General features: G+C 46.5%; 1 protein-coding gene across 1 annotated transcript in view; it reads right to left on the bottom strand.

Annotated features, from left to right (window-relative positions):
• Positions 1–770: 770 nt before the first annotated feature.
• The window catches only part of Pla2g4e (phospholipase A2 group IVE), a 65,487-nt gene continuing 39,317 nt past the window's right edge, over positions 771–26,940 (bottom strand). Inside the window, exons 3-20 of the mRNA XM_028767109.1 lie at positions 23,209–23,345; positions 21,405–21,536; positions 20,500–20,540; positions 19,167–19,209; positions 18,286–18,349; positions 17,490–17,650; positions 17,298–17,384; positions 16,905–16,942; positions 14,893–15,028; positions 13,607–13,743; positions 9,391–9,613; positions 7,071–7,185; positions 6,466–6,603; positions 4,680–4,787; positions 4,070–4,273; positions 3,005–3,171; positions 1,490–1,673; positions 771–988 (exon numbers count right to left, since the gene is read on the bottom strand). Of these exons, the coding sequence (XP_028622942.1) occupies positions 771–988; positions 1,490–1,673; positions 3,005–3,171; positions 4,070–4,273; positions 4,680–4,787; positions 6,466–6,603; positions 7,071–7,185; positions 9,391–9,613; positions 13,607–13,743; positions 14,893–15,028; positions 16,905–16,942; positions 17,298–17,384; positions 17,490–17,650; positions 18,286–18,349; positions 19,167–19,209; positions 20,500–20,540; positions 21,405–21,536; positions 23,209–23,345 (2,333 nt within the window). The remainder of the gene's footprint in view (positions 989–1,489; positions 1,674–3,004; positions 3,172–4,069; positions 4,274–4,679; positions 4,788–6,465; positions 6,604–7,070; positions 7,186–9,390; positions 9,614–13,606; positions 13,744–14,892; positions 15,029–16,904; positions 16,943–17,297; positions 17,385–17,489; positions 17,651–18,285; positions 18,350–19,166; positions 19,210–20,499; positions 20,541–21,404; positions 21,537–23,208; positions 23,346–26,940) is intronic.

The raw sequence follows: 26,940 nt of genomic DNA on the forward strand, positions 1-26,940 counted from the left end.
GTGCACAGAGTCATGTACCCGGTGCCGCTTGCCCACAGTGTGCACAGGCCTCCCTGGATGGCATCCTGGATCCTCACTCTCTGAGTTTCTGTTGTGTTGTCGGCAGTGCCTGGTTTCACTGAAGCTGAGGGCTTAGATCTGGTTCTGGTCAGGCTCACATGCACACCAGCCCAGGGCTCTGGTAGCTGAAGAGGCACTAGTGACATGGGTTGGTCACCTGTTTGGCTTTGCAGTGGCAGAGAACAGGCTTTCTACTAATATTCTCTTCATCACAGTAAAAAATAAAAATAAATCACAAAATATTGTTGACAACAAAAATTCCACAGATGCAATTACCTTAAATTTACAAAGCATTTTCTAGAGAAACTTTAAGCAGTTCTTGTTCTTCCTGAACATTTCTCTAGGCTGGCCACGGAAGGAAGAAAAGGAGGGGTGGGAAGGTTTGGGGACCTTTGCCTCCAGCTTTAAAGATGAGGTCTCTTGGGAACTAGCCACTCTCTGTGCCCACATATTCACATTGTATACTTGAGATTGTGTGGGAGTCTGTGACCATGGTACCTTCTTTACCAGAAAGTGGAGAGAAACTCCAGGGGTATAAAACCCAATAGACTCCTTTTCTCTCACCTTTGCTCATTGTAATATTTTACTAGAAAGCCCAGGTGGAGCTGCTGTACCCCAGAGAGCAGGGCCATCTGTGTGTGAGGTCTGGTTTGAGGGGCGATGCTTCTGACAATAGAAGCAGACACTAGATGGACAGGACTCCCCCAGGCCTAGGAGGGACACTGGCTCTTCATGCGTTTCTTCTCCATTGCTAGTCTCACCGCCTGAATGAGCTTGTCTTTGTTATTGAGGATGTTATACTCTGAGAGCTTCACCAGCTTGTCGTAGGCGTCCTCTGTGTATGTCAGCTCCTTGGTAGCATAGGGAGACTTTGGTCCATAGATGTTCAGCTGGCCCAGTTCCAGCTCCTCAGGACTTCGCTCTACACCTTGGGGTAGGAGGATTTGCTATAAACACTTATGGTAGATTGCAAGGACTTGTTTGCACACAGACATGCTTGCATGCATGCACTCTCACATGTGTGTGTATACACATCTGCATGTGTATGCATGCACACAGAGACACACAGACACACACACAAACATACACACATAGACACACAGACAGACACAGACAGACAGACAGACAGACAGATACACACACACACATACACACACACACACACACACACACACACACGAGTGCATACCCCCTAAGTTCCTTCAGGCAGAGACACAGCTCACCCATTTCAAGATTCCACATAGCTGGGTATCAATAAATGGTCAAATGAGTGACAGAGCAGAGACCATGTTGCCAATTCATGAATAAAGATGGAAGGAAGGAACCCTCTCTCTCTCTGGGCTCAGACTAGAGCTAAGCCAGGTGTCCCAACCAGGAGATTTCATCTGTGTCCAGTGGGGACTGGGAATACAATGTAGAGGGGGCTTACCTGGAGCCTTGTACTTCTGGAAGGTGTCATTGATGAGTGGGAAGTAAACCACAATGGGGGCATCAGGCTCCTGGGGATTGTCCATCACATAGCACTCCTTGAGACTATTGTCATCCTCCTGGATGGAGTAGCTGGGGAAGGGGATGTTCTGCTCCGTGCAGTACTCACAGGTCTTTTTCAGGGGCTGTAACAGCATGGGAGAACAGTGAGCACTGGAAGCCTGGGAGTGGGTAAGCAACACAAAGTTCCTGGGCTTGTTTTCCTCATTTTCCTTGCTAACACTGGTCCCAGTCTGCTTTGCCACTGTGAGGAATTTTTAGGAAAAAAAGCCAGCTCAGGACAAAAAGCCCAGGGAGTAGGCTAGTGCCTCACCAGCTGAGAGCTTCCATGAAATTTTTAAACCCAGAAGCCCTGCTACCTGCTGCTTCACCCAAAGACAGATCAGGAAGACAGTAATGGCATTCTGTGAGATTAACAGACTCTGGGTCTGGTTCCCTGGAGTCCTGACAGGCAGTGCCCAAGAGCTGGACTTTGAAAAGGTACCTTTAAAAGTCACAAACTGTCCCATACCTGATTTACTTGCATGTGCCTCCAGCTAGCTACTTAGTCTTGGTTGCCACCTCTGACCTAGGGATAACAGCAGCTGTGCCATCTACACAAAGAACTGATGCAAGGACCAGGTGAGATCCTGGGCAGGGAAGCACACTGCTGTTTATTTACAAGCCCAGGTCAGGATCATTATTTTCATTTTTGTCAGGTGCTGTCCGTAATTCCTTTCTTCTCCCGGCTTTAGGCTGGGATTATGTCAAAGTCAACCAAAACAAAAGAAACAAACAAAAAAACCAACCAAACAAAAAAAAAACCCACAAAAAAAAAGTCCAGGATTTTCCCTTAAAGAGAAAGTAATAATAGTAACAACAACAACAACAGCAACAACAGAGCTGGGGAAATGGCTCAGTGGTTGGGAGCACTGACTGCTCTTCTAGAGGTCCTGAGTTTAATTCCCAGCAACCACATGGTGGCTCACATCTCTAATGGGATCTGATGCCCTCTTCTGGTGTGTCCGAAGAAAGCGACAGTGTACTCACATACATAAAATAAATAATATATATTAACACCACCACCATTGGTCACTTGTGTGATCATATGGAGGCCATGTAATTATATGGTCCCTGGGATTATTTTGAAAATAAGATATTACAAACTAATCATGATTTTTTTTTCCAGCTGAAAAATGACCAAGTGCATCAGATGCTCAAAAGTGATAATAAAATTGCCACTGATTGAGTTCATGCAAACCCCAAGTTCCACCACACAAGAGCCAACTTGTTGTCAGCAAAGTTTGGTTCTCTAGCCCAGCACCATGTTGTGGCTTAAGCTCCTCTCATGCAGTCTCAGAGTGTGCTAGCAGAGTGGGCATCCTTCTCTGTAACAGCGGCTCAGGCCTCTGAGGTGATGGCGCTGACTGTGACCACTCAGGAGCCCTGGGGCTGGGGCTGTCTCTGTAATACTTGCCTTTGTCTGGGATCCTGCGCAGTAACTGAGGTGGATGATAAGGTCGACTTTTCTCTCTGGCCTAAGGAGAGGCGCGTAGCTAGAGTTGACAAAGAATGCAGTGTCCAGCAGGTTCAGGTGTTTTGTAAACTGTGTCAGCTGGTTTGGGAAGGTGTCCAGTACTGTGTCTGAAAGTCAAGCCTTCTAGTTACCATCCTACCTGGTGCCCCGATGTCAGCTATGAGTGAGATGGAGGCTCTGGTACAGAGTGCCCTAGTTGGAGATTTCTTTTTTCAGCCTGGGCCTCTAATCTCCCACATTCTCCCTAGGACACTGAGTCCTACTTCTCTGGGAAGGCTAGTGGATACCAGCATGCTCTTGAGGCCTTAGCAAGTCTTCTATGGTTTATGCACGCAAACCCACTGTGACCCATCCATAGAGCTTGTGGAGAAGAAAGGGCTTAAGGGGATGTTATAAACTAGGGATACCCATGGACCCAGGGCTATCAGCCCATTTTCACCAGAAAACAAGGACAAGAATAATAATCCAGGCTGAAGAATTTTGCAGGCTGTGGCCAAATAAAATGACAAAGAAGATTTTCATGTGGCAGAATAGGAAGAATGGTAGCCCTAGTCCCTAAAGCCATCCCAAGGATACATCCAGAACCAAAGCTATGAGAGTGTGATCTAAGGCCTGGGTCTGTGAGACTGAGCTGTGCTGTGCTTGCTCAACTGCAATGGGGGCCCCACTCACAGTGAAAGGAGCTCCCAAAAGATATTGCTAAAAGAGCCCATAGCTCTCCATTTGTACAATGGGGCCAATTTCTGTAGCTGGAACTGCTGGGAAGAGTCTGTGGTTACAGTCAATTAGCTAATTAATGCCTGATTTGCCCCCTGCTGGCAACGTCAATTCATGCAAGCTCTCAGTCATAAATAGACTAGCCTAGTGCCCCACCCCCACATCCTCCCTTGTCCAAGCTGGCTGTGTTCTGGCCATTAACATGACCAGAGTAAACCATCTTTCTTTATGGCAACTTTAATGCCTACTTTTCCTTCCTCCCAACAGCACCAGCCCAGGTTAGGGTACCTTTCCACATAGAGAACTGTCCGTTCTTTAAGTAGTCAGTATGTAGCTGCATCCCATACAGGAAGTTGTGGAACTCAGACACTAAGGGCCTGTGTGTGAGGATTTCTCGGAAGGTGTTGGACAGCCATGTTGCTGGGATCACTACTGTGGTCTCCAGAGGGTTAGCATCACATCTAGGGATTTCAGGCAGGAGGGGATCATCTTCTGTAGGGAGAAGGGATGGAGAGCAGGTTACAAAAGTTGGGGTAGCACCTTGTTGCTTTACCCAAGAGAGTAAGCCACTTTATGAGACAAGAGTGGGGAGGGTATGGAGAAGGAGAAAGAAAGAAGGAAGGCTCCAGAGAGGATGGTGAGTCCAGAAGTTTGTTTTTTCTCTGTGCTCACAGATTCCCTAGGCTTATCAGTTCTCTGGATATTGGAGGTATCCTTCTGGCCTCTACACAAATAACACCTATAACCGTCCTGCCCCCACTGATGCTCTAGGCCAACTGCCTTCCCATGTCTGGGTCACAGGAGCAATGTGGAAATCCTGTCAGGCAATCACACCATAGTTCATGATCCATACCCAATATATTCATTACCCAAGAGGGGAAGCCAGGGTGTCACTCACCGATGTCATGCAGTCTCTCCCTTGTCCACCTATAGAAAAACTCCTCTGAGGTGTGGGACAAATTCCAGGCATCAAGCAGGTTCAGGGAAAAGATGCTACTCCACAACCCTAGAAGCAGAGAAGTTATGAGCAACTTTTCCCAGACTATCTGCCCTCCCACCCCGATCTCACTGGTCTGGCCTTAGCCCTACGCCTACTCTAGGCCGGGGTGTTTGGGAGGTGGGCAGAATTGGATTTCTGTCTCCCACAGGACAGTTCTATGCAGTGACTGATGGTGTCAGTCCTCAGCTCTTTTTCTCTCTTCCCTCAGTGCAGGGAGAAGGGGGTGCTTAAGGCACAGCTATAGTGGAGGCATTAAGTTCAAGCCCAGGTCTGATGTTGGACTAGTCTGCATGAAGAAAGCACTTAAGACAGTGTCTGGTGGCTGGAGAGATGACTCAGTTAGGAGCACTGTCTGCTCTTCCAGCGGTCCTGAGTTCAATTCCCAGCAACCACATGGTGGCTCACAACCATCTGTAATGGGATATGATGCCCTCTTCTGGTGTGTCTGAAGACAGCTACAGTGTACTCACATACATAAAATCTTGTTTTAAAAAAAGATAGTGTCTGGCATACAGTAAGCCTTGATACACGTAGGCTAGCTCTTACTTATTAATGCAAAATTTATATAATTAATACTATAAAGATACATTAAAAATTTAATAAGAATAAAGCCAGATATGGGAGCTCACACCTGTAATCCCGGTAGGGAGGCTGAGGCAAGAAGATTACTATGAATTTGAAACCAGCCTTGGATATTTATACAGTAAGCTCCAGGCACACCTGGGCTACAGAGTGAGCTCTTATTGCAACAAGCAAGTACTAATGATAATATTCTTTATTTAAATTTCTCACATGGAGATGAGAAAACAGGTCCAGAGAAATTAGGTAATTTAGGCAACCTCTGGGCAGTTAACATGTGAAGAATCAGAGTACAAAGTGAACTATAGGTTTTAGAGCCACATAGGAAGCAGGCTCAGGGGAGAAGAAGGAAATGTGGGTTGTGAGCTTCCATGTGGAATTCCTAGAAGAAATGAGCCTTGAGTTAGACTTTCTGGAATGGGCTGCTTTGGGGTAAGTGGCATATAGACATCCTATTTAAATAAAAGAAGTATATAGACATCCTATTTAAATAAAAGAAGTTGAAACAACTGCCCTTGAAGCTGTAATGATAGGGTTATTTTCTGAGGTCATTTTTTTTGCAGATGAGACTCTGAAGCAAAGAACCAAGACTGGGCTGTCACAGTCCGAGGACCTTGGCTTCTGAGGTACCAGAGAGCATAGAACAGGGAGCTGGGCTAGGCTTTCCCAGCCAGAGGCTCTGTCCTTCTGCTGCGGTCCTCTCTGCCTGGTCCTCTGAGATGCTGAGTCTTTGCTGCAAGCAGGCACACTGCCGCCCAGAGCCAGGCAGAGAGAAAGTGGGGGTGGTAATTTTTTATCTCAGTCTTCTATACCCAGGATGCAAGATCTGAGCAAACCCCAAAGAGACCACAGGAGACTAGGGTGCTGGGAGAGTCCCTTTACTGATGTCTCCCTGGGCCTAACGGGCTTCAGGAAGATTAGGGCAGTCGAAATCTGGAAGTAGGTTCAGGAGTCCCTCCTAGTTTAGTGTAAAACAGCAGATTTCAGAAAGTTCAAGAGCTCAAGGCTAACCAAGGCGACCAACAATGGGACTGGATTCTCCTTGTTATCTGTTAGTCAAAGACAGGCCTGGCCAGCACTGGGGCTGAGTATCTTAGGGGGTCACCTAGCATGTAGCACATCTCCGGCTCCGGAATCCTCTTCATCAGCCGCCCCATGAAGAACTCGGAGCCGAATAACTCGGGGGGGATGAAGGCTCCGTACTTCTGCATGCCCACCTCGTAGGGGGAGAACTCGAACCATTCTGTATACGGGGAGCAATATCAGTCTCAGGTTGGTGAGCCTTCCACACAGCCTTCCCTCCAACCCACCAGTGCTGACTCCAGGGCCATGGGGAGCTTGCAATTGCAAGCTGCAGTTCTCCTTTGTGACACAAGGGGGCAGTTGCTGCTGGACAAAACAGCTCTACAAGTTGCTAGGCTCAAACTTTTGCTCCTCAGAGCTGGATTAACAGGGGCAAAAATGGACCCGTCCAGATTTCCTCTTTGGGCAGCCTAAAAAATATCTTAGAGTCTCATATTTCACTGTCTTCATTTTTCACTGATTCATCAGATAAGCCCTGGCAGGCTAGGGGACACTGTCTGATCATCCCCACTTATGAGGGAGATTTCCTCAGCTGTGGGGCACTGTTTCTTGATGTGGAGATGGGTAAAGTGTGTGTTGTACCCGTCAAGAAGGGACCCCCTCTAAGTCACTAGCCAGCAGTGTTACCTCTGAAATCCTGGTTGCTTACATCATCCTTGACATTGATGGTGAGGTAGATGGGCAAAGGGTTCTGTCCCCGGCACAGGGCAGCTCGCTGATCTGACAGCTTGCATTCATTTTTCTGTTGGGACATCAGTGCTTAGGAGAGGTGGCTGACAAGCAGTCAGTAAAGAATGAGAGAACAATCAGAACCCTTAACAGCTATTTTCAGGCTCCTGGTCCCTACAGGTGACTTGTATTGGGTGCAGTGACTCAAGCTGTCAGCTCTTAAATGCATTTGGAGAATGTATAGCATCTTCTTAGGCTGTTTGGCAGCTCAGGCCATAAGTGGGGTGGGGCTGGCTCTGTAATTTAAGGGGTCTCAGTGTTCTCATATCTCAGGAGCTAGAAGAGATGTTGAAGGTAGGAAAGGCCACCACTGTCCCTTTTTGTTGCTATTATTTCCCATTCACTACTGGAACCTGAGTGGCACCAGGAGTTTTTGTCTTATTATCTTGGTGTGTTGGGTTCTCCCAAACTATAAGAAGAAAATCTTTCTCCCCCATACCTCCCTCCCCCTTCCTTCCTTCCTTCCTTCCCTCCCTCCCTCCCTCCCTCCCTCCCTCCCTCCCTCCCTCCCTCCTTCCTTCCTTCCTTCCTTCCTCCCTCCTTTCTTTCTCAACTGGAGGCTTAGAAACCTGAAACTAGGTGACAGTCTATGCAAACCCCAAGTCCCCAGAGTCCTATATGTCATCAGTGAGGCAAATCCTGAAGATATGCTGGGGCCATTAATTGTGTCCCAAAGTGACTTAGCCAGTGCAAATGAGGCAAAGTTGAGGTACTAGGGAGCCAAGCTCTGACCATCCATGGTTACCCTGGGGACCCAAGATCTGACCATCCATGGTTACTCTGTGTACAAAGACTCCAGACCCGGGATGAAATGGCAAACATGCTGCCTAACAACTCTTAGGCCTTCTCTGAAGCAAAATAGGGCACTTATCACAACTGGACCCAGCGACCTGGACAATACAGAGTTAAATGTCCTAGAAGTAAAGCCACGGACTCCGGGAAAAGCCCAGTTGGGTCAGGGGGTAGTCAGTGTGGGAGAGTAATAGGCTCCGGCCACGGGCAGAGGGTAAGAGCGGAGGTCTCCTCACGGCTTCCTGGCCTTGCTTCTCTCTTCCTAGCCTAGCTCTTTGCTGCTCTAGAGCCTCAGCATGCTCAGACTTCTAGCCTAGAAGGCTGTGGTGTCTTCTTCTCACCATTGAAGTTACTGTTGATTATTACTGCTAAATTTTTTTTGATGCCAGTTGTGATATTGCATGCTTTTAGTCTCATCATGCAGGAGACATAGGCCCTCTTCTGATCTCTATGGGCACACATGGTGTACACACACACAGAGGTGAAACACACATATAAAATAAATCCAAATAGTTATCTTTCAATTAAAAAAATGAAAGAGGAATAGTTTGTTAGCACATGCATGTAATCCCAGCACTTGGAAGGAAGAAGCAAGAGAATAACTACAAGTTCAAAGCCACGTCAACTATAATGTGAGACCCAGGCTAGTCTGGGCTATACAATGTGAAACTTTATATCTCAGAACAACAACAAAAAATGAGAGTCAACTCATCACTGACTGCTCAAAATGTCTCACTTCCTTTTCTTTTTTATGTGTTTCATGTGTATGTATGTGTGGTATGTACATATATACTTAATGTGTGTTTGCATGCATGTTGGTGTGTACATGTGTGTATGTGTGTGTGTGCATTTGTGTATGTGTGTATGTATGTGTGTGTGTGTATGTGTGTAGATTCCAAGGTTGATATCAGATGTCTTCCCCAATTGCTTCTTACTTTATTTGTTGAGGAAGGGTCTGTCCCTAAATCAGGAACATTACACAAAGGCTGTGAGCCTTTCTAGGCCACACAGCACTTCCATGCTTCTATTTGGCTTTTATTTGTCTCTCCTCCATATGAGGTCAGACTGAAAGCATGATTTATAGCTCTCTAGCTTTGCCCAGCTTCTTTCCAATTTTCCTCATATGGATGTTTTGGCATGGCTTTCAAAAAATATGCTTCGTGTATACAGGGGAGCACCCAGGCTTGCCCAACATGGGGGTCTTAGTTCTCTGAAAGGGATGTGAAAGAAGACCTCACCGTCTTCATCACCCCAATATGTATTTGGACACCTCATGATTCTTCCAGCCTGAGGGTGTATCTGCAGGTCTAACCTAATGTCTTTGGCCATAGAGTTTAGACTCTATGAAGAGTCTCTCTGAAGAGGAAAGACTATGATCTTATACCAGTCTAAGCAGGTGGGATCCAGGAAAGGCTTGAACACTCACCTTATCTCCCAGACTGTACTCGACCAGCTTGCCCCAAAAGTCTGTAAATGTGGTCTTGTAGCCCTCCTGGCTGTGCTGTTGGAGTTCCTCTTTCCATTTGCAGAGCTGATCTGGGTACAGGGCAGGCATCTTGTCTTTGACAACATGTCTCCGGGCCTCAAAGACAACAGGCTCCAGGTTTTTGGAGGACCACTCAGGATCACTGTACAAGGTAGCCATAGTCCTGGTGAGAGACAAGCACAGATGATAGAGCTACACTGGCCCTGGTCTGAGCAACTCGATGTCCAGACAGGACAGAAGATGAGCAGATCATGAGGAGTCCCAAACCTGGCAGGAGAAGAGCCCAGAGGAAAGGGAATGAGGGAGGGCCTGTGGTGAGAGACAAGCAAACACGGCTCCTCATAATTGGTCGTTTCCCTCTCTTGAATGCCTAGTGTATGTTGGGCACATCACGCTAGTTGAGATGAGAATTCTGGGCTCAGATCTTCCTGGGCTCAAAACCAGGCCTTGCTATGTGATCTTGGGGAAGCTACTTAACCACTCTTTTGCAGTCTTCTTAACTGCAAAGGTAAAGAGTTGTGATTGATGTACTCAGCTCATACACTTCTTGTAAAAAAATTAAAAATCTCAAAAGTTACTGTTGTGTGAAACACTAGGTCTGTGATAAGGTAAGATTGGGAACATTTGATTCCTGGATTGGCTGATTCCAGACTAGGACACCGATTAAAGCTTTATTTCCTGGGGCCGAGGGCTTAAGGGTGTTAGCTGCTCTTCCAGAGAACCCAGATTCAATTTCTAGTACCTACATAACAGCTTACAGCTATCATTAACTCCAAATCTAGGGGATCTAACGCCCTCTTCTGACCTCTGCAGGCACCAGGCATGCACACGGTGCAGACGTACATGTAGGCAAAACACCCATAAAATAACTTTTGAAAAGGTTTATTTCCTCTCTTTGCTCTTCCCTGCTTCTTTTCCCTCCTCCTGCTTCCTCATTCTTCACTTCCTCTTTTCTTTCTTAACTTTTATGTGAACTGTGGTGGATGGAGGCAGCAAGGCTGGGCCCGAGGTACTCTCTGTCTCCTGCCTGCCACACAGACTCTGCTAAGTTAACTTTATACTTATTTGGGAGCAGCCTTTGAACACAGGCCCTGGATCTCTAAGTCATGAGCTGAATGACCTTGACAAGTCCTGTTTTTGGGCCAGTAAGATGTTCAGCAGAGGGCCGGGCGGTGGTGGCGCACGCCTTTAATCCCAGCACTTGGGAGGCAGAGGCAGGAGGATTTCTGAGTTCGAGGCCAGCCTGGTCTACAGAGTGAGTTCCAGGACAGCCCGGGCTACACAGAAAAACCCTGTCTCGAAAAACCAAAAAAAAAAAAAAAAAAAAAAAAAGATGTTCAGCAGGGAAAGATGCTTGCTAACAAGCATGACTACCTGAGTTTGAACCTGGGGATCTACATGATAAGACGAAAGAACCAACTCCTGGAAGTTGTCCTCCACATGGGCACGTGCACACAAGCATGTGTGAGTACACACAATTTAAAATAACATTTTAAAAGAAAGCTTTAAAAACTTCAGTCATGAGCTGAATGACCTTGACAAGCAATGGTCAACCCTCTGTTCTCCAGTGCAGTGATCCTTAGCTGTGTCTGGATCTGACTCTGTTGGATCAAACTTCTGTATGTCAACACAGGGAAGGCTCCCTCTTTATTCTGTTTCAGAGTGCTCTGCAGTGACAGGGGAATTTGTCAATGCAAGGACAAAGATGCTCAATAATACAAACAAGTGTCTCCTTCCTTCCTAGGACTGGTTCCAAGAAAGATGGAAAATGGTGGGATTTTGTCTTCATGTAACACCCTGCCCTCCATAAAATTTGTTCTGTTTCAAAATGTTTCCCAAAACTCATTGCTCGTGCTTTATTTATTTATTCTTCATTTATTGACAGGGTTTCATATAGACCAGGCTGGCCTCCAACTCAGTATATAGCTGAGATTGGCCTAGAACTCCTGATCTTGCCTCTCTCTACCCAATAGTGCAAGAGGCATGCACCTCAGTTTGCTAATCTTTATTGTTGTTTTTAAGACTGATTTGTGTATTGAATCTCTATTTGCATGTACACCTGCTTGCCAGAAGGGGGCACCAGATCCCATTACAGATGGTTGTGAGCCACCACGTAGCTACTGGGAACTGAACTCAGGACCTCTGGAAAAACAGCCAGTGCTCTTAACCACTGGGCCATCTCTTCAACCTACTAACCATTGTTTTAAAAGGAATGTTTCCCACGCTTTCCCTAATTCAGGGAACCTGTGAATGTTTTACTCCGACATTCTGGCAAGTCTGAGTCCTCTCTGATTTCTGCCTCTCAAGTAGTAGTCCAAAGGATTAATACAGTGCCCCCTACCACACTGAAGCAAGTTATCATTTTAAACATATTTTAGTATTATTACTTATTTTGTTTTTGTTTGAGATGGGTCTCACTATGTAGCCCTGGCTAGTTTGGAACTTGGTAAGTAGATCAGGCTAGCCTTGAATTCACAGAAGTCCACCTGTCTCTGGCTCCTGAGTGCTGGGCCACCACGTTCACTATAATAATAATAATTTTCAAAAATTATGTGAGGCATTGGATCCCCCTAAAACTGGAATTACAGGCACTTGTGAACTTTCTGACATGGATGTTGAGAATTAGAGTTGGAGCCTTTGTGAGAGCAGCATATGCTTTTCATAGCCGAGCATTTTTCTAGCGCTATGAGATCTTTATGGCTATCTGGAAGTAGCCACTAAACATGAGCCCTGGACGGAATTTAGATTTTAGGTCTGATTCCTGACACTAGTGACCTGGGGCAAGAACCTGTGGTTCTCTGTCTGTAAAATAACAGTGGAGAAGTTATGGGTGACCTCCTTACCTGCAGGTTCTTCGTCTAGAAACCCAACCAACTTCAGATTGAAATCATTCAGAAGATTCTTCCTGCTTACTGAATCTCTATGGACTGTCATTATTCCAGAGATAAGAGAACTACCTACACAGCAGCTGCACTGGTGCTATAAGTAATCTAGAAATGACTTAGGATCGTGTGGGAGACATTATGCAGATACAGTGCCATGTATAGAAGGAGCTTCAGTATCAGTTGAACGTGATAGGCCCTGGATAGCCTGTAACCAGTCCCTCTTGGTGTCAAAGGACAGCTATGGCTGGTGCGGAGGACAACACATCAACTTGACCCATCTGGTCCTAAACTTCCAGCATCTGAGGAGTAGATGTCTAGCCAAGGGACTTCCCAGGACAGGTTACATCCAATCCCTCTGATGAGAGCTATGTGGAGTTCCACAGAAAGAAAAGGCACAGCAGGGGGACTCAGGGCTCAGTCCCTGACACAGTAAGATGTAGCCCTGGCTAAGAGGCTTCCAGTGGTCACAGGGATGATTTTAGTGAGCCCCTTCACTATATAAAATATTAAAAGGTCTGAGTTATGACTGTGATGTATAAAGATAACTGTGTCAGTGACATTCATTGAAACATTTTCATTAATCTGCAAGCTCTTTTATTCCTTTTGAGTTATATATTAATGAACAAATAACACTTTTTTTTTTTTTTGCCCCTGGTGCTATGTCTCCTGTTAGATTTGACCATGCCAGGCTTCCTTTTAGAAGCCCAGTGCCCACCTCCCTTCCACCTCAGCAGAGTCAGGAGGAAGCATCCCTCTGCAAGCTCTACTGATTCCTTTCAGCTGCTTGAGGAAGTCTGACAGGGCAGAGATAAGGACAAAAGATAACACTGAGGAACTGCAGGGAGGCGAGCCAGAGCAACCGGGCTAGTTCTACCCATCCTTGGAGACTGGGCCAAGTGCCAAAAGAGGGTGGCTGCATCTCACTAGGAAAGATGGTAGCACCAAGCTCATTCATCATTGGCCACCATGTGTTCCTGGGCTGCTGCCACAGTCCCAAGGACATAGCCAACAATGACCAATGTATACAGCAGCTCTGTGCTTAAAACTGGGAGGGGCCAAGACTATTGTAATCCCACTTTACAAATCCAGCAACTGAGTCTAAGGAATTAAACTAAATGCCTCAAATCCCACAGCTGTGCACGGTAGAGCGTTCCAGGCATCATGAGTCACTTTTACTTAGGATGGGAAAGTTCATGGTTCCGCCAGATCCCAGGCCACACCCATTTGCTACTTCCTCTGGGCTTCACCAATGATGGTGTCCAGTTACTTACCAGGTTGCACCTGACAAGCCAGTGAGGTAAGTAGAACAGTCCAGAAGGTTCAGCTTCTGCAGCCCCAGCAGGTGACCATACATGGAGACCATAGATCTTGTGCCACCTCCCGTGGCCATGATGGCTATCATCGGTACCTGTAGGCACAAAAGCAGACTTCTGGAAAGGGCTCCTCCACAGGTAAGGACGTGGGAGATCTCAGCTTAGTGCAAATGATGGAATAAGAGAGCTGGTTAAGAGAAAGGAGGGGAAGGGGATGGTTCGAGGAACTGCCTTTTCCAGAGCAGTGGGTAACTTAGTAGGGTCCAGAAGATTACCTTTGCTCTAAACCAAGTTATGCTATCAGTAAGGGATCTGCTGCCTAACCTAGGCTCAGTAAATCAGAGAGTCCTGGTTAAACAGTTCTGAGTATCCAACCCAGTTCTTTGTTAATAGGCATCAAAACTGAGGCTGTATGTGTAAATATGCAAGTCATGGATGGTGACTGACTGACACCTGTACTTGGCAGTGATGTCAGGACATTAGTCCCTGGCCTGGTCCACAGCACGTGTTCAGCCTATGCAGCATTTGTGAGAGCAAAAGGAAACCCACATTACCGATGGCGAGGGTGGTTCCTTAAAGATGAGATCTAAGAGGAAGCTTTGGGCCAACTTCCTGTCTCCATTTAGTAGGGACTGTAACGTTTCCCTGAAGCTGAGGCTCAGCCACCGCTCTGCTCCTATCTCAGCCTCAGAAGCTAGGTGCGAGGGGGCTAACCTGCTCCTGGGACTAACAGACAGGGGTGTAGGGGCACTTTGCCTCCAGGGGAAGAAGCAACTGGCTCTGGGAATAGGAGGGGCTTCTCTTCAACTTCCTACAGTCATTTCTGGTGGAGATGGGTACACGCAGATAGTAGAGGAGACAGAACAAGTGGATGGGGGCTGGGGATTGGGTGCCTAAGGTGATAGGGCTTCAAATGTTTTCTGGTTGGGTGAGAATGACATCTCCATGTTGTTTCAGTAAGACAGCTTAGTTGTATCAGGATTCTGAGTGTGCATGCGCGTGCGTGTGCATGCAAGTGTGTGTTGGCAGGAGCCCCCACTACTCTGGTGAACACACAATTGAATCACGTGCATCAGGGCCCTTGTCCTGGCACCAGGACCATAGAAGTTGGAGCAAACACAGAAATCCAGGTGGCAAAGTAGTCACCCTGGAGTTGGGAAGGATAGGGTGGCTAGTAGGCATGGAATTGGGGGACCAAGAGCCCAGAGTGACCCTCAGCCCGGGCCAGTGCCCTGCTCACCTACCTCATCCTCATGTAGGCCCTCCTCCAGTTGCAGCACCTGACTTAGGGCCTTGGCCACCACCACTTTCCGCTTCTGCAGAAACTCCACCTCTTCCTGGCACAGGTTGAATCCAAGCCGCACATCCAGTGTGTTAGAACTGTGGGAAAGGGAACCCTGTAGCCTCCACCTTAATGAGCAGTTGTAGAGCCGAGTTCTACTCTGTATCTCTTCTGTGTCCTTGGGCATCTACTCTCATCTGCAAAATGCTTACTGGCCAGCACTGCCTTCAGTACCTAATGAGACGCCAGGCAGAGCGCTCCAAAGCCTTAGCTGGCTCACTGTAAGCTGGTACTTGTCTAAAGACTACTACTTCTGCCTCCTCAGCCAGATATAGAAAGTTCCAAAAAGTTTCTCTAGGTACCTTCTCTATCTCAAAGCTGATATGAGTGACAAGGGTCTCTAAGATCCCTTTGGTAAAACTTCCTGGACTCTTTTGAGCCCCATAAACTAGCCCTCTCCTGTGGAGTTCCGTGCTTCTTCTGAGCCCTTCCTGCCTACAAAATCCCAATTCTCCTGCATGTCTGTGCAACTGACAAAGCCACTCACAGCCCTGATCTCACTGAGTCTTCCCCACAGTTCTTCCACACAGATGAGGTACAAGCTGCCATGATATGCCTGATGCCTGCCCTCTTTTTATCACATTCTCTGTCGGGAGCAAGTCCAAGCCTGGCACATAAGACCCCACCAGACCTGTCCAAGTTCATCTCCAGCTCCCTTTGGGAAAAGACCCATCAGGTTCTTGGCGCCTGCTTTCTGACTCTTGGTTAGGGCCTTTATCTTGTAAGAACCACCCTCGTTTTTGCTGAGCATCCTGCCCACCATTTATATTCCTGGTATTTCACCTGCGTTCGTTTATGGGATTCAAAAAACAAGCTGAATTGCAGGTAGAAAAAAATGAGACCCAGCAAGATTAAGTAACTCTTCTAATGACATATAACAAATCAAACTAGAAATAAAATTACAGACAAGGGGCCAGAGAGATGGCTTAATATCCCTGGCTGCTCTTCTAGGGGACCTAGATTCAATTCCCACCTCCCACATGGCATCTTACAACAGTCAGTAACTCCAGTTCCAGGGAATATAACGCCCTCTTCTGGCCTCTGCTAGCACTGCACACATGTGGTGCACAGGCTCATGTGCAAGAAAAACACTCATACACATAAAATAAAAATTACAGTCACTTGATTTTCAACAAGGGCAAAAATTACCAAGGGAAAAAACTAGTCTTTTGCATAAATGGTCTGGGAGCAGTTGAGTGTCTGCAGTGTAAAATGTGCAGCATACAAAGTAAACGAGAAACCAATCACAACCTAGACATGAGAGCTAAAACTAAAGACATCTTAGAAAAAAACATGGGAGCAAAGTTTCATGGTTTTTGGATTAAACAATATTTCTTTGATTTGGCACCAAAAATACAAGTGACAAGAGAGAAAACTGGGCTTCATCAAAATTAAAAACCTTTGAGTTTTGAAGGACACCATCAAGAAAATGCAAAGAGGACCTGGAAGATATGGTTTAGCAGTTAGACCTGGGTTCAGTTCCCAGCACCTACAAGGTAGTTCACAACCTTCTGCCACCCCAGCTCCAGGTCTTCAATGTCCTCTTCTGACCCCTGTGGGTACCAGGGATGCATATGACATACGTACATATATGTAAACAGTCATACACAATATAAACTAACATACACAAAGAAGCTATAAAGATATCTTACAAAAAAGGTTGAATATAAAATACTAGTATCCAGAATACACATAAGTTAATAATAAGACAGAGCCCATTTAAAACATGGGCAAAGGGTTTGGATAACTATATCTCTATCTCCAAGAAGATATACTAATGGCCAGTTAAGTCCATAAGAGATGCCCAACCTCATTAGCCATTGAAGAAAATACAAACCAGATGACAGCAAGCTACCCCCTCACACCTACTCCTCTGAGTTAGGGGGAGCACAGAAGGAGGAAGGGGTACTTTACCAGGGTGAGGACTTCATGTGTAACTCATAGTTCTCTCCCTGATGAGGAAAAGGTGAAATGCCCGTTAGAGATGACACTGAGAGCAAAGGGAGCCAAACAAAGAGGTGTAAACTTACTGCTACCCCTCCCTGGGCTCCGCATACATGTGTATTCACAGTAACGTGCACACACATGCACACACACAAAGTATTCCAAGTCTACTTCTGGATATGACATTACATCATTTTCACTCGGTCAACACGTTTCCGGGTTCCTACTGAGGCCTACAAGTCCATTTCATTTTGCCTAAGAGACCTCATGTGCTACCTTCCCCATATGTCTTTGGGCTCTTCTCATCTCTTTACCACAGGAGCCGAGCATCTCTGGGACCCCTAGGCAGACCCAGGTGCTTACCACAGGCAGGGTCGACGCCTCACCATCAGAAAGGCAATCGAGGGGTTGGCAGACAGGGCCGTTCCTGCGTGCTCCACAGCAGCAAAGCTAGAAGGATGGGTGGGCTCTGTGAGGGGCTGGGCGGCTCCTCTGTTAGCTCCCCCCACAGCCCAGTTCCCTTCTTCCTCCCTTCCAACTGTAGCTGCCATGTACCCTACAGTTCCAATGGCTCTTAGGCGCCTCTGCGTAAAGCTGGGGCTGGGAGTACTTGGGGTAGTGGAAGCAGGCAGGACTGGGGTAGCAGGGCTCCAGGCAAGGCGGGACACACTGGGTGTTCTCGAAGGAGTCTGTCACCATCACCAGAAGGTCTTTGTCTGAGAAAGAAGGTAAGATGTTAGACCCCTGAAAAGTTTCTTATCTCTGCTTCCCATTTAGCCCAACAAAAATCTTTTCTTGGCTCAGTGACTTAGAAGACTTGTTGTTCTTGCAAAGACCCTGGTATGGTTCCCAGCACCCACATGGTGGCTCACAGCTATATATAACTCTAGTTACAGAGGTTCCAATGCACTTGGTGCATATATATGTATATGTATGTGTATGTGTATGTGTATGAATGTATATATATATATACATTCATACACATAAGATAACATAAATACATTTAAGAATAAAAAGTAGTCCTGTCTTGATGTGCCGGGAGTTTGTAATCCCTGGGCACTCATTAAAATGCTTCAGACAGGCCCTGAAATCTTAATTTTAACGAGGCCTGTGAAGAAAGTTGATAGATATGCTCTCCAGAAAGCCCGCTAAGGTGCTGAGAGAATTCTCAAGATTAGACTTCTTGGTTCTGCTTTCCTAGAAGATTTTGAGTTTTGGCTTTACTTCCCCAACCTGGGATAGTCCAGATAGGTTGAATTGACCTGTTTCCCTGAGCTCCAAATTGATCTTGATCGGTTTAGCCCCCACCTCCATACCCAAACCAGTCATTAGACAGAGCAGGGAAACTCACTTTTCTTCCTCTTCCTCGGCCTCCTGGATTCTGCGTGAACCTCCAGGCAAGAGACTTGGCGAGACTGTGACAAAGCAAAGAGGGCAGCTGGGACTCTAAGCTCAAGCCAGCTTCTCCTTTCCCAGTCAGAAGGGAAGAGACAAAGACCCAGATGTTGGTCAGTCATGGGCTTATGCTGCGCATACTGGGTTTGCTGTAGACAATTCTGAACCCAGTCAAGGCATGGTGCCTTACTGCAAGACAGGGAAAGACTAAGCTAGGGTACATGTCACAGTTTACTGGGCATCATATTCACAGGGGCTGGCCTGAGGCTATCTGTGTTCAGCCTTGTGAGTGAGAACTTGGGATAAAATAAGTTTCCGAGAAGCAGAGGCCAGGCACAGGCCTTTGTCACACATTCCAAACACTCTGTTTTTTAAGGGAGAAGTTTGCTGGTATAGGGTGAACATTCAGTTAGAACAACTATGGTTTTTTTTTTTCCTGAGACAGGGCCTTACTATGTAAACCAGGCTGGTCTTGAACTCATAGCAATATGCTTGTCTCTGTCTCCTAAGGGCAGGAATTAAAGGCATGTGTCACCATACCTGGTCTATGAAATTATTTTAGTTCTGAAACCATGCTTTCAGAGGTGTTGGATTTGTTGTGTCTAAGTCTGGGAAAGAAGTGATCTTTGGGGAATGTAAAATCTGGGCAAAGGTAATACCCTGGCACTTCCTGCCTTGATACAGGAGCCCAGAGTGCAGCCCCACCCCCGGATGGACCCCCATTTAGTCTAATTCTCCCTGGACAAGCCTCCAAGCTGGGCCTGACACCTGACTGTCCCCTGAGAGCAGCAGTCACATGGGGCTTCTAAAGCTACCAGAGCCCAGGAGGACAATTACCACCAGCACGCCGTTGGTGATGAGGGTCTCTGATGAGGAGAGACTGAAAAACAAGAGAGAACTCCTGGTCAGTAACAACATTCTTAGCTGACTCCTTATGAGGGTGACAAGAACTATAAATCATTTCAGTCATAAGATAGCATGATAACTCTCCAGTTATCATGAGAAATCTCTGCTTGAAAATCTAGGTTTGAACCAGACTTGGCATCTCTCTGTACCCCAGCATCCGAGGGGCAAGAGGCAGGAGGATCAGAGCCCTAAGCCAGTCTCTGTGACCCTGTTTCAACTTAGATCTAAGTCTGTGGGTTGCAAGGGGGAAAGTGATGTACGTTTAAAACAGAATGTCCATGGAGAGGTAGATTTATTGATAGTGTTGTAAGACAGCAGCCCAACATCTAGATCAGATGCAAACACTTCATACCAACAAAGCTTCTGTGCTTTAATTAATGTATGCATTTTACAAATAGGGTTGGCTTTTTAAATTAAAAATTATTTTGTTATTTTACGGGTATGGGTGTTTTGCCTGCTTGCCTGCCTTCCTTGCCTGACTGTATGTATATGTACCACGTGCATGCAGTTCCAGCAGCGGCCAGAAGGGGGCATCAAATCATCTGGAAATGGAGTTACAGATGGTTGTGAGCCATCATGTGAAAGCTAGGAATTGAACCCAAGTCCTCTGGAAGAGCAGCCAGTGTTCTAAGCCACCGAGCTGTCTCTCCAGCCCCTAGATTTAGCTTTAGTTGCCTTCTCCTCTGGTTCTGGATAGTGGTTAGAATGTTTGTTTTGACAGTTCTGGGTCAAAGAGGATAACCCTTTTCCTGATCACAGTGGCAGGAATTCTACCAGGAAGCTCCTATTGGAAATGCTGGGGACTGAGCGTGCTCTCTCTCTCTCTCTCTCTCTCTCTCTCTCTCTCTCTCTCTCTCTCTCTCTGTGTGTGTGTGTGTGTGTGTGTGTGTATGTGTATGTGTGTATGAGGGGATGTGTCTCAAGTGTGGGCTACCATACTTGATTTATACCATTCATACTGTACTAAAGACTGAACCTAGGGCTTTGTGCATTCTAGACCAGCATTCTACCAACTGAGCCATATGCCTAAACCCATACATCTTTACAAGAATGCTGGCATCGATGGAACTAGAATAGTGGTGGAGCCTGGGCACTTTACAAACTCCTGCTTCATCATTGCATAGATGAAGAACTCGAGAATGCTGACTCTTGGAGAAAGCCAGCCCCGGTGCCAACAGTGAGGGTGGAACACGAGAGGGCAGCGCAAAGGCAAGACTATGAAGTCAAGGATCTTCACTGACACACAAGCCTGACACCTACTTACTTCTCTTCGAGCAGGAACTCCACCTCCAGTTCTTCCATGCCCTGAGGAGAGAGAAAAGGAAGGAGGCTACCGGCCATGCATGCACACCTGCCTCCAGGGATCTTCAACCACCCCTGTAGACCTGCCACGCCATGCCCATACTTGGTCCTAGGGCCATGGAGAAGGAACAGCTGTCCCAGCTCTCCTTACCCTCTTCACCACTCTTTGACCCAAGTCTCTGACATAAGAAGCAATTAGTACATTAGAACAATGCAAGGGAGATCTGGTGTGGAGGCGACACCTGGCCCCAAGTGTGTGCTCTTCTGTACCAGGATGTTGGCTTTCTGTTTCAACTCACTGTATGGCTGTCTTCCTATAGGACTCAGGGCTTGGGCAGGGGATTTGTGAGCTGGTGCCTTTAGAGAGCCCATCTCTGCTCCCATGTTTCTTGTGTGACTAGAGGTGAATTGTGGCTTCACTGGGCCTCAGTTTCCCCATCAGAATGTACAGAAAGTAGAGAGAGATGCTTGCTCTCTGATGTGTGCCCAAAGCCCAGGACAGCATCTTACCCACAAGTATCTCAGTATTTGATCTAGAATATAGAATAACCTGGTTCTTTCCAGTTCTGAACTTTTCTGACTTGCACTCTCTACCCAGGGGTATTCCAGAAACAGGACTTAGAGGTAAGAAAAAGGGAAACTGACTGCTTGGAGGAACTATTATTACCATTGCATAGATGAAGAAATAGACAATGAGAGGAGTTAGGGAATTTTCATGCAAGCGATAGTGCTGGGACTTGAACCAGAAGCATTTCCTGTTCCAGGTTTCATGTGCGCTCGGAGAAGGGGCATCATGCATAGGGATCATGGTAGTAAGTGGCTATTCCCATGGAGTCAGAGGCTCAAGGTCTGTGACTCTGCACCCACCTCTGGGTTGAGTGGGAACTTCACATGGGTTTTATTCCGAAGGCAGAGCTTGGAGAGGTCATAGAGGACTGTCAAGAGATGGTCATTTTGTGTCAGCGTGTCTTCATCACAGATGCTCAGCTCTAGTACATTCTAGAGGAGAGAAGAAAGAGCAAGCCTGGTTACCATGATTGCAGTGACCCACTCCCAGACCAAAGGACATGCCCTCAGTCTAGCAGAGAGTGAGGTATGAGGAAAAGGATCACAGAGGCTTCTGCCTAGATGTCAGAGACATTTGCAGGGACATGAATTCAGGATGAAAGTGACTCTCCCTGCTCTCCAGGAAGCTGGAGGCTGCCATGCCCCTGCTCTTGATTTCAGGAGAATTTTGTCCCTTTAAAAGCTTGAGAAGCCTGGAAAGAGTAGAGAGGACTTTCATTTCACCCAGGGAAGGATGAAGAGCAAAGCAAGGTCCTGCAAGCCATGGGCTACATGGGAACTGAAGGTAGCTAAAAAAGGCAGGACAGGGAGATTAACACTTGTACTCCAAGGGAAGGGTGCAGCAAAGGCTGTTGCTGCTCCCGTGATTTGTACGATTGGGGTGAGTTGTGTGAATTCTATTCTTTGGCCCATCAGTCCCTAGTAAGGTCCCATGTGTGATCCCACAGCAGTTCTTCAAGTGACAAGTGGCCTGTCCTCAATGGCCTCAGGTGACATGGACTAGTTTATAAGGCTCCCAGCCTCTGATCCTGAGAGGTATGACTCAAGGCAAGGTTTACCTCCTAGATTTCTGTCTAGTGGGCATAAATGTGGCTGTGGGCATCTACAACTATATAGGATCTTGTAATTTCTAGGAAGTTAGACCAGAACAACCCAACAGTCACAAAAGAAAAAGAAAAATCAAATGCTGATTTCAAGATGGTACATTACATTCACATGGAAATTAGTCCTCCCCCACAAAGCTCATACACATGATAAAAGGTGGGACATTGTATTTTAGCTTATTGAGACTGGCTCTCACTGTGTAGCTCAGGCCTACTACAAATTTGCAATCTTCCTATCTCAGCCTCCTGATGACAGGCGTGAACCACCACAACGGGTGCAAAGGTTGTTGTGGTGGTGGTGGTGGTTATTGGTTGTCGGGGTTTTTTTTATTATAATGATCACAACTCTCTTGAAAAATAAAAAGACTCTTTACTAACTAGAACTCAAAACAGTTATCTGGAGTGTCAAGCCTTGACTTTCTTGGGATTGATGATGCCTTTATCAACAGGCCAAATTTGTCTCAAGGCTGCCACAACTCAAGATGCTCAAGGAGAATTCTACAAGAGCAGTCACTATGACTTAGACCCACCATATATCTGAAGGAAAACAACACCATGGCTTAATGACTCAGTGTGTGAAAGCGTACGCCCGAGGAAATAGAGTTGAAAGAAAGCACAAAAGCAATTAATGGATTTAAGAGGAAAGCCTCTTAAATTAGATCAGGTTGAACCTGGTTAATAGAATGTCTTTCCTTCCTGTGGATTCTCACACAGGGAGAATACTCTGGAAGGTGCTAGAAATATAATCTATTCTGAAGCAAGAGATAGTTAGGACCAGCAACAATTAGGAGGACAGAGGAAGTAAGAAGGTAGAAGGATTAGCAGACTCTGAGAGAGACAGAGGGAAAAAGAAGTAGCTCTAGTATAGGAAGACAAACAAACAGCCTTAAGATGGATGGATATACGGACACACACACACACACACACACACACACACACACACGGCTGAGAGGGGAGCAGACACATGGGCAAGCATACAGGTTTTGTCATCTGCAGCTCACCTTTACTTGAGTCTGGATCTGAAAGGTGAAGCTTTCATCCCACTCTGGGTGTAGGCAGTTGGAGATGGTTCGGGTCCTCAGCTTCTTCTGCGAGGCAGTAGGCAGCCAGAGGGTCACAAAGCAGTCTGTCTGACTCACTGTCCAAGGAGGACAATGGGAGTAGAGAAGAGAGAGAGGAGATTGTGGAGTCAAAAGAGAGCCTCAGACAAATCTCTTCTAGAGCAATGTCTCCTGTCAGTTGATAACCTTTTCCTGATCTTGGTTCTACCTCTCCAGCTTGGTCCATGAACCCCAAGAAGGCTGCATGGACCATAAGGTATAGGCTTCACGGGATAGGAGAAGGTCTTGCCGATCCTTATCATGGACGTGGGTAGCCTAATGCAGAAGTATCCTAGGCTCTCAGCAAACAGCTTTGGTGGTTAATTGTCAGAAGCCATCTAGGAAAGGCTAAAGGCAAATAAGTAAGTTTTCTGGAGATGGCTCACCACTTTACATGGAAGCAATCCTGGGATGAAATCTCTAAAGATTGCTTCTTACTACTGATATGCCTAACCTGTCACTATTACATAGGCTAATGATTCCTGGGCGGTTTCCTGCAGATCAAAATAAAGACGAATTTTCATGAATTCTGTGTAGCTATTTAGGTGAATTAATGATGTTATAAAATTCCTGATTCAATTCAAATAATTTTATTTTATTTTAATTTTATTCACTTTCAACACTCATTCAACTTAACTAATGGAGGTTCAATTAAAACCCAAGCTTTGGGCCATTCCTGTGAGGAATTTTCTTAATCAGATTATCAGGAAGACCCATCCTCATTCTGGGCCACCGCTTCTGGTAGCAGCCAGTATGAAATGACATAGAAGAAGAAAACTGCCTTTTGCCTGCTTGCCTGCATTCTCACTGGCAAGAGCGTCCCTCCCATTGCTACTGCATTCCTTCACCAATATTAGAACCAGCTTCTTTGGGATTCCAGTAGACTAGCATCTCTAGGAATACTCCAGGCCTATAGCACCAGATTGGGACTATGAGACATCTAACCTTGTGGACTGAATAACTCCTGGATTCTCAGTGTTTCCCATCACAAGAAAGCCATGGTGGGACTATTCAGGTCACACCCTGTGAGCCCATCAATACATCCCCTTTTAGCATATATTCACTACATCAGTTCTATTTGTCTAGAGAACCCTGATTAATATACACCTGTTAATTTGGAACAAGATAAGCTCCACATTGCTCCAGATGTCAGGGAAACACCTGGAAGACCTGCTCCAAAGGTCCAGTTTACCTGTTGTCTTAGCAACAAGGGATCCAAAGTGGAGCTGAGCTGAGGAGAAGCAGTGGGAGAAAGCATGGCTCTCCACAGTCAGCTGAGGAGGGCCAGTGTGGGAAGGGGTGTAGATGAAACAGTGAGCAAGGGCCACTCCTCCATAGGATTCAGTGCAGCTGCACTCAGTGGGTTCTCCGTATGGTACTGGTCTCCTAGCATGAGATGTAAAATCCAGGAAACCTTCATATTTGTGGCCAAGTGGCTTCTTCCACTTTAAAGGAACAAACTGAATGTGATACTGCTCCATGAGCCCTGGAGAAGGGAAACTGCTTTGACTTCAATACCGCTTTCCAAAATGGGAGCTAGCTTAACTCTTCTGGTTTTGGAGTAGCAGAATAGACATGGCCAAGAACAGCCTGAATGGCTCCCTTGCCATTATTCTTGGGAGGAGGGAAGAAGAAGTACCAGGACTGTCTTTGTTACCACCTTGGTGACCTGCTGGGGTAAGTCCCAGGGATGCAAATCAGATCTGTAGAATTTAGTGAAAGTCAGTATTTTTCGCCATCAGAAGTCTTATAGGTGGTGGGGCTGGCTAGGCTGGGAGTCCAGCTACATCACAATTGTTATGTAATTGCTGTGTGAGTGGAAGCAGAGCTGCCTCCCAGGAACTGAAGCCCGTGTTGTCACGCCACCAAAAGCTCTTAAGTGTCTGCACTGCATTTTGGATCATGTGTTCTGGCTTCTGATCCCCGTTTGGTAAGCAGACACTTCCATCCCTCCTCACACTGAGTAAAGGTAAGAGGATATCTTCACCTGTCCTAACAATGAGTTAATCCACACAGAGAGACAAAATCTTGATGGAATGAGAAGAAAATGATGACATCATCCGGGCCCATCCCTTCTAGGGCCACCCTGTTCTCTTCCACTAACTCGGGTCCCTAGGCCAGAAACCAGGTGTCCCCTTGATTCTCACATTGTCCTCATCTATGCCACCACTACCCTGGCAGGCCACTATCATCTCTGGAGCTTTCCCACGGGCTCCCTGTCTCCTAAGTTGTCCTAGGCCAACCCTTTCTCATAAGAGAAGGAACCTTTTAAACATGACTTTGTCACTACCTGGTTTGATCGCTCCCATCCGGCTTCAGGAAGGAATCTCATCCTTACCCATCATGGTTCTCCTTCCCAATTTTCTCAACTTCAGCCTCATCTCTCCACCCTTCCTGACTCCCACCCTTGCCCTGCAAACACTCATGCTCATACACCCACACCCACACATGCATGCAGACACTCATCCACACTCACCCTTACTCTGACTCCAGAACAAACTTAGTCATTCTTAGGTCTAAAAAGGGCTGTGCTGTCTCACCTCAGGCCTTTGGACCTGTTGCTCCTTCTGCTAGAATCCTCCCTCCACTCCCGTCCTCTCTTTCTCTCTCTCCCTCCCTTCCCTCCTTCCTTCATTCCTTCCCTCCTTCCCACCCTTCATTTATGTGTGCATGTGTTTGTCTGCATGAGTTATGCACAATGTGTATGTAGTAACCTGTTGAGGCCAGAAGAGGGCATCAGATCTTCTGATACTGGAGTTACAGGAAGTTGTGAGCTATCATCTACATGCAGGGAACAGAACTTGGGTCCACCACAAGACACTGAATTGAATCATCTCTTTAGTCCCAAATATTTCTTATCTACTTTAACCCACCCCTTTCTTCACTAGCCCTTCAGGTTTTAGAAGGAATCTTCTCAGAAAAACCTCCTCTGAGTTCCCAAGTCTGGCCAGGTGCCCCTTAGCTGAAAGTCCCCTGTGTTGCTCCTGGGAGGGTGTTTGCTATTGCTGTGCTGGCAGAGCAGGTCCAGGCATTGTCTTCATCATCCTGTAAACGCTGAGAAGGCCAGGGCCTGTAACCTTTAGACAGAGTAGGCGCTCACTAGACAGCTTTTAAACAGATGAATAAATAACTACTTCCTGTTTTAGGGCTGTATCAGAAGCCAAGGAACCCCAGCAGATCCAGGAGGCCAAGTCAGTATGTATAATTGCTCTACGGATTGAGAGACTCACCAAAGACCTGTTCAGTCCTCTTGGATCCCTCCCTTGGCTTTTCCTGATCCCAAGCCCTTCCCCCTGGGCCTGGAACATTCTTCTCAAGTTTGCTTTCTATGCAGTGGGACTCTGCAAGACCTTTTGGTTCTGTCAGACCACTTAGTAGGGCTTAAAGGATGATGTAGAAGCCCTTGTCCTTTAGAACTGCTCCTCTTTTGTCAATCCATGCCTAAAAATTTTCCACTGAATCCATCAAAAAATACCTCAGTGTATTGGCCTAAGACTAAGCTAAATCTCAAGCTAAGATAAAAAAAAATTCTTGTGGCAAGTATTATTTAGCTTTTGCTAATTTGATACAGACCTAGACATATCTGGGAAGAGGGTATCTCAATGGAGGAATCGCCTCCATCAGTTTGGTCTG

Source organism: Grammomys surdaster, unplaced genomic scaffold (assembly GCF_004785775.1).
Source record: "Grammomys surdaster isolate TR1022 unplaced genomic scaffold, NIH_TR_1.0 170, whole genome shotgun sequence".
Classification (NCBI taxonomy): domain Eukaryota; kingdom Metazoa; phylum Chordata; class Mammalia; order Rodentia; family Muridae; genus Grammomys; species Grammomys surdaster.